Source organism: Pelobates fuscus, chromosome 10, assembly GCF_036172605.1.
Source record: "Pelobates fuscus isolate aPelFus1 chromosome 10, aPelFus1.pri, whole genome shotgun sequence".
NCBI lineage: Eukaryota > Metazoa > Chordata > Amphibia > Anura > Pelobatidae > Pelobates > Pelobates fuscus.
This window is the reverse complement of record NC_086326.1, coordinates 29,183,618-29,195,962: the sequence shown is the minus strand read 5'-3', so window position 1 is coordinate 29,195,962 and position 12,345 is coordinate 29,183,618. Positions and strand designations below refer to the sequence as shown.

Below are 12,345 nucleotides of genomic sequence, written 5' to 3'. Positions count from 1 at the left end.
CTTTTTGAATTATTTTTTATTTTTTCCATCAATCTTTCTTGTATTTGTGTGATACAGAATAAAGAAAGGGAGATGAACATGTTGTACACACGATAGGGATTTCACATTGTGATTTTACATCTCCTAGATATGACTGCCTCATTTTATATTAATTCAGTAGAATGTAGACTGCTAAACTGTTGATTAAGAAAAAAAAACAAGAATTTAAAGAATATAAACATGCTAAACTGTTGATTAAGAAAAAAAAACAAGAATTTAAAGAATATAAACATGCTAAACTGTTGATTAAGAAAAAAAAACAAGAATTTAAAGAATATAAACATGCTAAACTGTTGATTAAGAAAAAAAAACAAGAATTTAAAGAATATAAACATGCTAAACTGTTGATTAAGTAGAATTTAGAAGCCAGACATGCTGAACTATTGCGTCATGATTATGAATAGACATATGCTAAAAAAAAGAAAACCTTAGAATAAGATTTATACTGAAATGACAAACTGGTAACGAAGTCGCTATAACAGATGTCTGTTATATATCCAAACCCAAAAAGTGAGGAAACACTTACTGATTGTATGCTTGTTTTGTTTCAGAGTAAGAAACGTCAGTATGATCAAGACATTGAAAATCTCGAAAAGCAACAGAAACAAACCATTGAACGTTTGGAACAGGAGCACACAACCCGTTTGAGAGATGAAGCTAAGCGTATTAAAGCAGAGCAGGATAAAGAGCTTTCTAAATTCCAGAATGTGTTAAAAAATCGGAAGAAAGAGGTAAGATCTTATTTTAGCTTATGTAGGGAAATACTGACTTGCTTTGATATGTCTGTGGTTTGTTTATTCTTTACACTGTTAAATAGTTGTTACACTTCCCCTTGGCTTTTCTGCGCAAGCAGTCCTTTATTTTGTTTTTTTCTTTTGCACTTAAGTTATTACTGAGACCCTTCTAGTGAGCTTTGCATGAATGCTGTTGCTCTCTCAGAGCAATATTTACATGCGATGTGACCTCCTTTCAAATTAATTTATATTTAGTTCTTTCATTCAAATCTGTTTTGAGAAGGGAAAAAAAAATCCGTTGACATTCATTTAAACAATGAAATAGAACTGTGGATGTTCACAGCAGTAGTCCAGTGCTATTAAATATCTAGGGGTCATATTTCTTATAGGTTTTGCTGTGAAAACGGCAGGATAAAGATAAGATGTGTGTTGGCACCCAGCAGCAAGTGGCCCACTCTAGCTCTTTTTTGGAATATAACTTTGGTCATTGTCCACCAGGCATGGCAGGATAACACAGAATGCTGAACACAAACCCCTTATATGTGGTTTCAGGAAACTGGTACATACATTTGTTTACAGTGTTATAATAACTTTGACTGTGAAGTTTTATGTATATGAAATGGTATATAAAAAAAATCGAGTGTAAGTCAAATCAAGCTGAAATGCGAGATCCTTTTTCCCATCTCCTCTACCATATTTGGTGGCTGTTTTTATTTCTCCTTCAAAGGGGAGCTGTCTCATCCCAGGAGTTGTAATGTTATGTTGTGACCATCACCACTTCTGCTTTTTGAAGTGGTCATGGAGAAAGGCATCTGGTTATTTGCACTTGTCAGCCCAGAACTTTCACTACCTAACTTATTATTTTTTTTTATAATGTTTGAAAGCGATGGACCTAAAGAATAATGGCCATTAGTAGGACATGATTTGTTTACAAAAAAAACGTTCTGAGGGCTGGAGTAACACTTGTGCACGTGTTTCTGAGGTCTGAAAATAAATTAAATGCAAAATTCACACTGCTTTATTTACCTCTGAAAACTGATCTCAATTTTAGCTCTTCGTCAATCACTGTTCTAAACCTGCTCTTTGTGGTCATTGAGCATGCAAGGGAAGAAGGAGAAACAAAAAGTGCTTGCACCATGTCATGTCTGAACTGGATAAAAGAAAACCGTTTCACATGAAAAGGGTTTACAAAATAGGTGATTTTTCGGTGCTTCATTCATAAGTCTAATATCCAGAACAATTACTGTTCCCAATTTAATTGTGTAACCACTGGTGAGAAGGGACATTTTTCCAACCCACAGTGTCAATGTTATGTCTTGTGCATCTTTCAACTAAAGTTGCAGCACTGTTTATTTCTTCCGTGTGTTTGTCCAATCTGCAGTGCGTGAAATTAACTGTTTGTTAATAGTTTTAACGGTACTTTATTTCCAGGTTGTATTACAAAACTATAGTCAGAATGATTTATTTTTTTTATTTTTTGGAGTAAACTTTAATTTGTGTACTAATTTTATTTAATTTTTTCCTCCTCCCTTTTACTGCACATTTTTGGGTTTTTGAGTCTATATTTTTTTTTCTCTAACTTGGTGGTTGGGCCTCATGCATTTTGGTGATCAATTTCATAGGATTGTCCTTTGCACCACTGGCAAAACGGATGCAGGTGTTTGCTTCCTCTTTTGTAATGTAACATAGAAATTTACATCTGAGTACACCGGTTTAATATAATATATGTATTCCTTACATTTGATCTGTCCTAAATAATATGATCAGCAGCGCATTGTATGTGCTTCTTTTCTTTTTATTTATTTTTAATTAGTAAACATTATTTTATTTAATATTTATTTCCCTTTACCAACCTGGAACACATTCTAACTGGACATATACAGTTCCAACACTTTTCCAAAAAAATCACCCAACATTTCTTTTAATGGCCTTTGTCTTTGAACTACAAAGTAGTCCAATTAAACACAAACTGATAGGAATTAAGGTTTCATTAACAATAGTGAGTACTTAGCTCGCATAGGCACTACTTAAATCACATAGGACTTTGCTTTTTATTTTATTTTTTTCTCACAACATCCACTATAACTGGAACACACTAAATTCTTTAACCCTTTAATGACACTTGACATGTGTGACATGTCATGATTACCTTTTATTCCAGAAGTTTGGTCCTTAAGGGGTTAAAGCACTTGAGCTAGCACTGTCAGACAATTAGTGCTTTACATATTTGAAAATTAATTTAACATTGCTAACATGGAAGCGGAGCTAGAAAATAGACCAGCAAGGGGCTGGGTCACGGACACCTGGAGGATCCTCAGTTTGTGCCAAATTTAAATGGTTAACGAAAAATTGTGTTTCCTAACATAATAACTACTAAAAAAAGGTTATGGTGCTCTAAAGTGCCCTTTTAAACATAAAACAAATGTTGCTCTATAAATTTGATACTTTTTTTTTTTTTCTCACTTATTAAACCAGCAAAACACAATATTTTTTTTTTATTTTTTTTTAAGAAATACATTTCTAGTTTTTAAACTGGTGCACACAGGTGAATTATGATCTAGACTCATTCATTTCTTACAGGATGTGGTGGGGCATTTAGAAAATTCTATTTCTTTTTTATTATACATTTTTGGTTCTCAAATAACTGCTTTGCTTAACTGCACCTTATACATTACAGTCCTGCACATGTTTCCCTTTGTGTGTTGTTCTTACAGAGGCCTGTACATATCTGTAATTAAACATACTGCTGCCTGGCCTGTCTTTTACTTCTGCAAGATTCCCTGTTCCTGAGTCGTTAATAAGAATTCCACACATGACATTTCCTGGCTGAACACTAAATGCCAATCAGAATTCGGCTAGGATTCAGTTCATGGTCAGGGAGCAGAACATGCATATGTAAGAAGAAATTAATGCCCAAACTGGGTTTGCTGTAAAGTTCGGAACATGCATGTTGTAGAACATATACACATATGGAGGGTCTACATTTTAATGGCACCACATAAGAAAACTGTTAATAAAGCAAAAACAGTCTTTTGAAGGTTGATTTTTAAAGTATAAAATCTTGTCCCAATGTTACTCTGTACTGCCCTGGAAAACTAATGGGTTTAAGTGACAATACTTTATAATTCTAGATTTTCATAAGCCCTTGGACTGCCACTTATGTGGCAGCATTTTAAGGTAGACTGTTACCTGGCCTTTATCTAGGACTATCGGCAGAGATATTGGCTAAAGGTACACCCGTATATTCATTAATAAACATCTGCTAAAAAGCATGAACTGTCTCTCTTTCACTTTCTAACTAATCCACAGTGGTGCACACTGCAAGCATCTGTCAAATGGTGATGTGGCTTCTTCTAGCTAACAAGCTTGCTACAATTGCTTGCTCTACAGAAAAAGGGTTATTTTCCCCACTCTCTGCATGCTTACATTAGGTAATAATTGAAGTGGAGAAAGCCTCAAAAGAGCAGAGAAAGGATCTTATGAAACGCAAGAAAGAGGAGCTTGCACAAATCCAGCATGCTCAGGTAACTTCAGTCCCTTTGTTTTACTAAACCCAGTGAAGAGGCTTATTGCTTTCCTTGAGTGAGCTATCAAAGCTACCAATCTGCCATTTGATGTCCAACTAACCCCACGTTGATTTCTGAATTTAACTGCTGTGATCATTTTGAGTTTGAAGATCACTTTAACATTTCATATTTTAATAATGAATGATTTTGTTTGGATTTGACAAATTCTGAACGACTAATAAGGCATAGTTGTATAAAATCTTTGTGTTGTTTGGTACCTTCATGATTAAGGTTTAAAGTAAACCATGTCTAAATCCATTGGTATTTTTCCCCCTGATGTAGCAAGCATATGGTAAGTACCTTGCAGCCAGAGAACAAAAATGTTTTGTAAATTTTGTTTAATTGACTGTTTGATCTCCTAGTAAAACAAATCAGTATAGTTTTTTTTTAATGTCCGATTGGGATGACAGAGTGGAATGTCCCTCTACTTGGTTAGGAGCACGCTAAGCACTTCAGCTTGCAACATTGAATGTCCTAGGGTGCAGGGCAAACCTTCCCCCAGCCAAGGAGAGCTCAGTCCATCAATATCAGGAAGGCTTTGCTTATATTGAACAAGGGCAGGTGTACAGGAGCTATCTGCAAATAACCACTAAGGTTTGCTGTAGTAGGGAGGCTGCTTAGAGGAGGCACTCCTGCCAAAACTGACTTTGTCTTTTAAAACCTGGCGCCACTGTAAAGAGTGTGAAAATATGTAGATTGCACTGATCAGATTCCTAGCAAAGTTTAGATTTCATTTTATTATTGATGGTGCAATTTTGTTCCTGTGTACATTCTTTGAGGTATATACAATAACTGTTTATAAAATATGAATGTTGGCAGCATTCTGTGAGCCACTAGCCAAGTCTGTTTTAGTGCATCCTATGACTGGCTAGCTGATAACTGTTGGAATTGATTGCTAAGGAGGCTCATTATAATAATGTCTCTGTTCTGCCTCTTATTGGGGATGTACTGTATTCTGATTCATAGGGTGTGGCCCAGGTCATGATTCAATCTTTTCAGTTGTCTTCGTGTACTCTATTCAACGCTCAAATGCAAGATGTAAGTGGTGTGCTGCAAGGTGTGTTGTGTGCAGTGTGACGTCTTTGTGTTCCTGTCTGCCCATTAGAAATGATTTGCAATGTGTGGCATCTTGGGGAAACTTTTCAAAAGCCCTTTTAACTAAGCATGTGTGGATGTGCCTCTCCTGTTATTCCTGTGGAGTCTATTCATTGGAAGTGTAAGCAGACAATCCATATTACCGGTTTCAATATTGTTTCCCTGCAGGGTTCATCGATATGTGGGTAGCACGGGCTAAGTTTGCATAATTACATACTGGGGTTGTCATGATCTGTGCTTAAATACCCTTATAGCACAAGGGAACTTAATACAGGCAAAATGTGTAAGGTGGCACCACTTGACTTGAAATAAAATATGCTGTTATTTTAACTAGATTACTGTCGGAAGGGAATGCATTTATCTTTTGACCTTCTTGGCACCTCTGTCCCTCAAATAGAGGACAGTTAGCAGCCATGGCAGATTTATACCACTTTCTCATAGTCCTCTACAGTATGGCCATGATTTTAAAGTAAGTTTGGGTATACCCTTCATATGGGACAACACTAGTCAGGCAATATTTGTAGCCTTTATAGAAAATTTGGTATTCCCACAAATTATGCGCAACAAGAGTATTACAGTACTCACGTGGGTTAGCTGCAATCTGCTAAAAGCTCTCTAAAACAAATTCTCATCCATGATTGACTACCCTCAACACCCACCGCAGATGTCTGTGGACAACATATCCCATGATTCCCAGACAGTCTTTTTCTAGCTTGCACCTGTTGTCCACCAAAGCTTCAGTGCCGAGGTTAGTCATCATTGTTCTAGGCTGTGAGCGGTAATTGAAACCGCACGGGGAGAAGGAATAAGCGGTATGTCGTAAACTTTACGTTGGTCTGAAATTTCCTCTGTATAGACTCCTGCTGTGCATTGGGTGTACTTCGAGATGACATTCTTGAAATCTCCCAAATAATTATTTCTTTCCATATTTATGTGAAAAATGCAAAAGATCGATAACTCAGCCGTTTACTTGTTTTTTTTTAATAATCATTTTTTGGTTCCTCTTTAACCAGTGGGGGGTAGGTATCAAATTATTTGTCATAGTTGCTATTATGAAAATACATAGAGCTTTACAAATAAGCAGCATTTACAGCTTCTTTGATCCGTTGAGTTTTTTCTTTTTCTCTTTCTTTTTTTTCTTTCTTTTGCCAGCTAAATTATTCAGTTAATTCAGCATTATTTTTGGTGGAATAGCTTCTAAATAACACCACATTTCAAATTAAAGCTTAACCTTTAAATACTAAATCAAAATAGTACTTAACAGTCGTTCTAGTGATTTAAAATAACTGTATGTGTGTGTTTTGGTGGTCCTGTCTGGTGAGATTCACTAAAGAGAGGGATACTCTCGCTTTTACATGCAGTGTGTAACTTATTTACCAAAAACTTTTTAATTGTATGTCTAGCGATACAGTTTGTCAAGTTGTAAGACACTCAATATAGATTTAATAGCTTGCACAGTGATCAAAGTGAGAAAACAAACTTGTAAAGAGAGGGACAAGTTTACTATATGATAAGATATAGCTCCAAATAAATGAGACAGCACCAATCAGCTGATAGCTTTAAGTGTTGAGACAGAGTGGGAGGTATGCAAGAGGAATAAACTTTTCCTGCCTGTGCCTTTGTGGGCACATATATTTGAGTAAAAACACAACAATGCAGAGCTTTACAGCGCTTTCCTTCGTCACCGCACACTGTCAGCTGCCTGCATCCCGCAGCTGACCATGAGCCACCAGCCCTACTGCCTGCCTCAGCCCTCCGTGAGCCGGCTGCCGGCCTCCAATCTGTCAGCCGGTCCCATCGAGGGCTAAACAGGCTCACAAATCCAAATCACCAGAACAAATTATCCGGTCGCTGTGGTGACCCGGTGCCTGGATTCGTCAAACCTTGTCGTAATGCAAGGCTAGGAACAAACTGAAATATCCCTAAACCAAAACACAGGAATTGCCGGAAAAGTACCCACTAGTGAATACTAATCACTGAGTGTATGAACCATAGTGGGTCAGGTAGAGGTAGCCGACTAGAATGGAGCCGATCATATGGCTCTTCAGACTGTATAGATTATATACTTGCTACTCTTGTTTGCACTCTGATTGTTGGTAACAGCCGACGTATTATGTTGTCGCTCTCTTTTATGCTGTTCTAGTATAAATGTAGGAATTTAGTTAAATCCTGACAATCATTTTTTACCCCTAGTTGCAGAGTGTTGATTGGCTGCTCTTTTGGTGCAGCGCGATTGGTGTCTGAGGTCTGGCAGCAGCCAATTCGCTAATTGTGGCAAAAACACAATTCACTTGATAATCTGTGAGGAAAAAGTTGGGGAACTAAAGGTCGTGGCATTTATGAACTTTCTAAAACTCAATGTTTACAGAAAAATAACCTTTTAAATGGGACATGCTAGAAAAACAAGACAAAATTGGGCGAATTTTTATAATGTGCTAAAGCGCACACAAAAAAATCATTTACTGAGTATTGAGCAGAGGTTGTGCTCTACTTGTGTTCTAGTGATTTGGGCTAATCGGAATTAGTGATCTACTAGTTAATTATGTTTTATGCTCCCATGTTTGTAATCTAATGGGAAGAACAAACTGCTACCCAGTTATCTCTGCTGTGTAGAAGTATTTTGATTGTAGCAGAATGCATTTGATACCAACCCTCTCATCATCACTTTTTGAGATGCCTTATGAATGTGGTGCATTTCAACGGTTATTACCGGTCCTGAATGTGAGAAGCATACTAGTATATAATATATTGTACATAATCTGTATTCGTGGTAACATTTATAGATCTGATTCTTGGTTTGTGATAGTTTTTATTAATTTTTTTTCCATATTTTTTTTGACCGGTTGCTAATAAATTGTTTCCATATGACAAACAAATTAAGGACTGCCCCTGAACTGATTTCATAAAAAATTGTTGATAATGAAGCATTTTATAATATAGGTTAGAGTCTGCGTTACAGGCCGGCGCTCTGGCTGTTACTGTTTCTTTTTTTTTTTTCTATAAATATGCTGAAATAAATAGACCTATTCTAAAGTTGCAATTGACTGGAAGGCTCCTTTTGAACCTGATGTAGTCATGGAAACAAGACGCCTACTGCTTCTCTTTTCCTATAGTTCTCTTGTAATGTTATCTGCAAAGAGTTACCACCCTGTGGACACTATTATTATTCCTCATTAAGACCACCTTGCTTACTTTAAGTTCACTATGTTAGTTTAGTTACTAAAATATTTTTTTGTGTTTTGATTTGTTTCACTTTAATAATTTGAATCCTGCATTAAAGAAACAAACAAAAATAATTGCTTACGTACTTATCAAAAGTAATATCCAAGTAATTTATGAATTCTCAAATAGGAGCAAGAATTTCTTCAAAAGCAACAACAAGAGCTTGATGGTTTTCTGAAGAAGATTATTCATCAGCAGAAGATGGAGCTGGCCACTATAGAACGAGACTGCTTGAATCACAAACAGCAGCTGATGCGAGGTAATCACAATAAAGATCTAAATTTGCCTAGTGTTGGCCCACCTTTGTACAGCTGTGACTTTAAGAGCGTTCTGTAGGTTGTGTAAGCCTCTTATCTCTAGATTACACTTTTGAATACTTTTGAAATTAGAAATCCAACATGTTCGTTTAAAGGGTTACTCAAACCATTACTAATTAAATGTTTTTTGTTATTTTTCATTTAGGATGCCCCATTGGACATTATTAACTTGGTGCCCCCTTATATTTTTAAAATCACTAATAAGAAGCTTTAACATACCTGGAATACAGTTCCAGATAAAGATCACCGTGCTACCTTACCTTCTATGCCCCCTGTAACTCCTTCACTCTCTGTAGCCCACTCAAATGCTACTCATGAGGAGGTGAGGGAATGTGGGGTGGGCTATGGGGATCATAAAGTCACAAATCAAAATGCGTGGGGCCGTAGAGATGGGAGGGAGGTGACATACAAATTTCCCTTTGCAGGCACGCCCCCCTGCTAGGGTAGTAGCTGATTACATCTGTCACCAGCACACAATACATTCTGAAGTCAGATGTAATTTTTGCACAGAATTATCATTAAGCAGCCTGGAGTTCTCAGCTTCCTAAGTCATTTGTGAAGGGGGCTCCAGGCTGCCTAATTCACATTTACCAGGGCTGCAACAAGCCACCGGCACAAAATCACAGTTTTCTGTATTTGTAGTGTTTCAAACAGAAACATTTCACATACAGATTCCTTCCTCCATGAATACTTCAAAAAGCAGAAGAGATTGTGGAGTAATTAACCCTTTAACATATACATTTGTACTAAAACATACTTTATTTGTGCCTTCGTAGGCAAAGATCAAATTCACTTAAAGTCCAGAATTTGTGCTGAGATTGTGATCATTTTCAAGAAAACTCAAAGAATACAAGTTACAAAAGTGAATTCTTCAACAAATCCTCTCCACTGGACAGTCATTTATTGTGGCATCTAGCATTGCTAAGCTTGTGCTGGGTTCAGCAGAAAACAAACAGGATTATTTACTAAAGTGAGAATTGATGGAATTTCACATTTTTGCCAAAATTGCTGAACTCAAAGTATTATTATTTTTAATCATTTTCCAATTCACTATTTTGGCCTTAAAGTTGAATTTCATTTTGAATTTCACTTTGAATTTGCATCAATTCTCCGTTTAGTATATGATCCTGAGAATATGCTTTAAAATCAACAGGGCCGTAATTTGTCTTGGTCTTTGCACTACTTGTTACAGTGTACCTGTCAGTGTGCCATGTTTGGAATACATTTAATGTTCAAATAAGTACACGCAACTGCTGTAATGAACAAGCAGACATAAACTACTCTCCTAGCTTTTCTGTCTCCTGACATCCTTCCGGGATATAGGTGTCTCCCATTTTTTTCCTGAGTGACCAAGATCTTTATGGAACACATGCAGCTCTTGGCCACCACGAGTAGGCAGTGGCAGATGGCAGGCAATTGGTTTTAATTTGGATGCAGTGTGTACAACACATACTTGTTGCAATTTCTGATTTGATTTTCTAAATGGCAGATTTTCTTCCCTAGTTGGTCAAAACAGTTTGTCTTCAATGCAAGGTTTAAATGCAAAGCAGATTTTTTTTCCGTAGTTCCTATTACAGATAATCAGTTACAAATGCATTTCAGAACTGTGTAGGTTGATGAAAACACATTTTCTTTGTCTACTTTTAGCCCGAGAAGCGGCAATATGGGAACTGGAAGAAAGACACCTACAAGAGAAGCACCAATTGCTGAAACAGCAGCTTAAGGATCAGTATTTCATGCAAAGGCACCAGTTACTGAAGAGACATGAGAAGGTTTGCTGACATTTATGTTTTTTAGTTTGTGGTTTTGTTTTTACACTTCTACTTTGAATAATAATTTTCTGTGGATAATGGGAGTGGTACAATATGTAATTTATTCTTTCCAAACTCCCTTTGCTATCTATGTAACAAACATTCTGTGTTGGGGTCGTGCAAGGTAATAGATTAATTTTACCTTTAGTAAAGCTGGTTAAAGTGGGCTTGACATCTTTTACAGTGTTCTCCTTGCTTTTGGCTGTCATCTTGAAAGGAATTTCATTTTAAAGGAATACTCTGGGCACAATAACAACTTTCTTGGAACAAAGTTGTTATGGTGCTATACGATCCCTGGCACTGACTTACCTTCAGTAGTTCATTCGTTAATAAACGGTCAGCTCTGCCACCTCCACATCCGCTTAAAACAGGAAGCCTTGGACTGGAAGCCTGAAAGCGACCCTCAAAATAAGGTGTAAAGAAGGAGAGCAAGCTCAGAAAATGGGACTAGGAGTCCATAAATAATTTAATGCAAAAAGTCCTTGATAGCACTAGAGTGAGGTTTGTAATGGTGATTGTAAGTGAGCACATAAAGTATTAAACGTCATAGTAAATTAAAAAGCATAAAACTAAATCTTTTCAAGATCTTATTTCATATGGCAAAATCTTTTCAAGATCTTATTTCATATGACTTACATTATTTCTTTATGGCTAATGTAAGTCAATGAAAGATCATTTTTACTTTAGGGACTCTTTGTTCGCTTAGTATTTAACCTTTTTAATGCATGCTTTATAATTGTTACCTTGTTAATTGTTATTATGTTTATTCTTTAGGAAATGGAGCAAATGCAGAGATACAATCAACGACTTATAGAAGAATTGAAAAACAAGCAAACACAAGAAAGAGCCCGACTCCCTAAAATTCAGCGCAGTGACGCAAAGACTCGTATGGCCATGTTTAAAAAAAGTTTAAGGATAAATTCATCTGGTTCACCAGAACAAGACAGGGAAAAGATTAAACAGGTAGTTATCTATTCAGATTGATGTCATCCGCCACATGTATTCCTTGTTTTGCTCTGATCTTCTACTGTGGGGACTTTGCTGTTTTTGTTTAGGTAACCACCTTAATGTGATGTTAGTTTTTCACTGCAGTTTAATTTCGTAATCAGCAGGATCACCCTATCATTTGTGCCTTTTTTATCTTTGCAGTTTGCCATTCAAGAGGATAAAAGACAGAAGAATGAAAGATTAGCACAACATCAGAAACACGAAAATCAAATGCGTGATTTGCAGCTGCAATGTGATGCAAATATCCGGGAGCTGCAGCAGTTGCAGGTCTGTTGTATTGCTAGTTTACATTTATAACGACTGGCTGTGCTGTTATGAATGGCTAATGAATTAACCAGTGTCATGTCCATGGATGAATGCTGGTGGTATGTTGGTTTTCTGCCCAAGACTGTGGTGGTGTCCAGACTATTCATGAACTAATCTGCTGTACATGTGTTACCACCATAGCTACTACAAGACTACTGCATGCACCTAAACTTTTCTGCAAAATATTTCCCGAGCTTGCTACTAGATATATCTCCATTTACTCTTTTTTTTTTTTTTTTTTTTTTTT

At 36.6% G+C, this 12,345-nt stretch overlaps 1 protein-coding gene across 3 annotated transcripts in view; it reads left to right on the top strand.

Moving 5' to 3' along the window:
* Positions 1 to 12,345, top strand: part of SLK (STE20 like kinase) — a 57,828-nt gene that overhangs the window by 42,794 nt on the left and 2,689 nt on the right. The window contains exons 12-17 of one of the 3 annotated variants that reach the window (XM_063434946.1): positions 591 to 770; positions 5,306 to 5,377; positions 8,786 to 8,915; positions 10,621 to 10,745; positions 11,559 to 11,747; positions 11,934 to 12,059. In XM_063434946.1, the coding sequence (XP_063291016.1) occupies positions 591 to 770; positions 5,306 to 5,377; positions 8,786 to 8,915; positions 10,621 to 10,745; positions 11,559 to 11,747; positions 11,934 to 12,059 (822 nt within the window). Of the gene's footprint in view, positions 1 to 590; positions 771 to 4,204; positions 4,298 to 5,305; positions 5,378 to 8,785; positions 8,916 to 10,620; positions 10,746 to 11,558; positions 11,748 to 11,933; positions 12,060 to 12,345 lie in introns of all 3 variants that reach the window. The other 2 variants (XM_063434945.1, XM_063434947.1) reach the window with 2 other exon arrangements.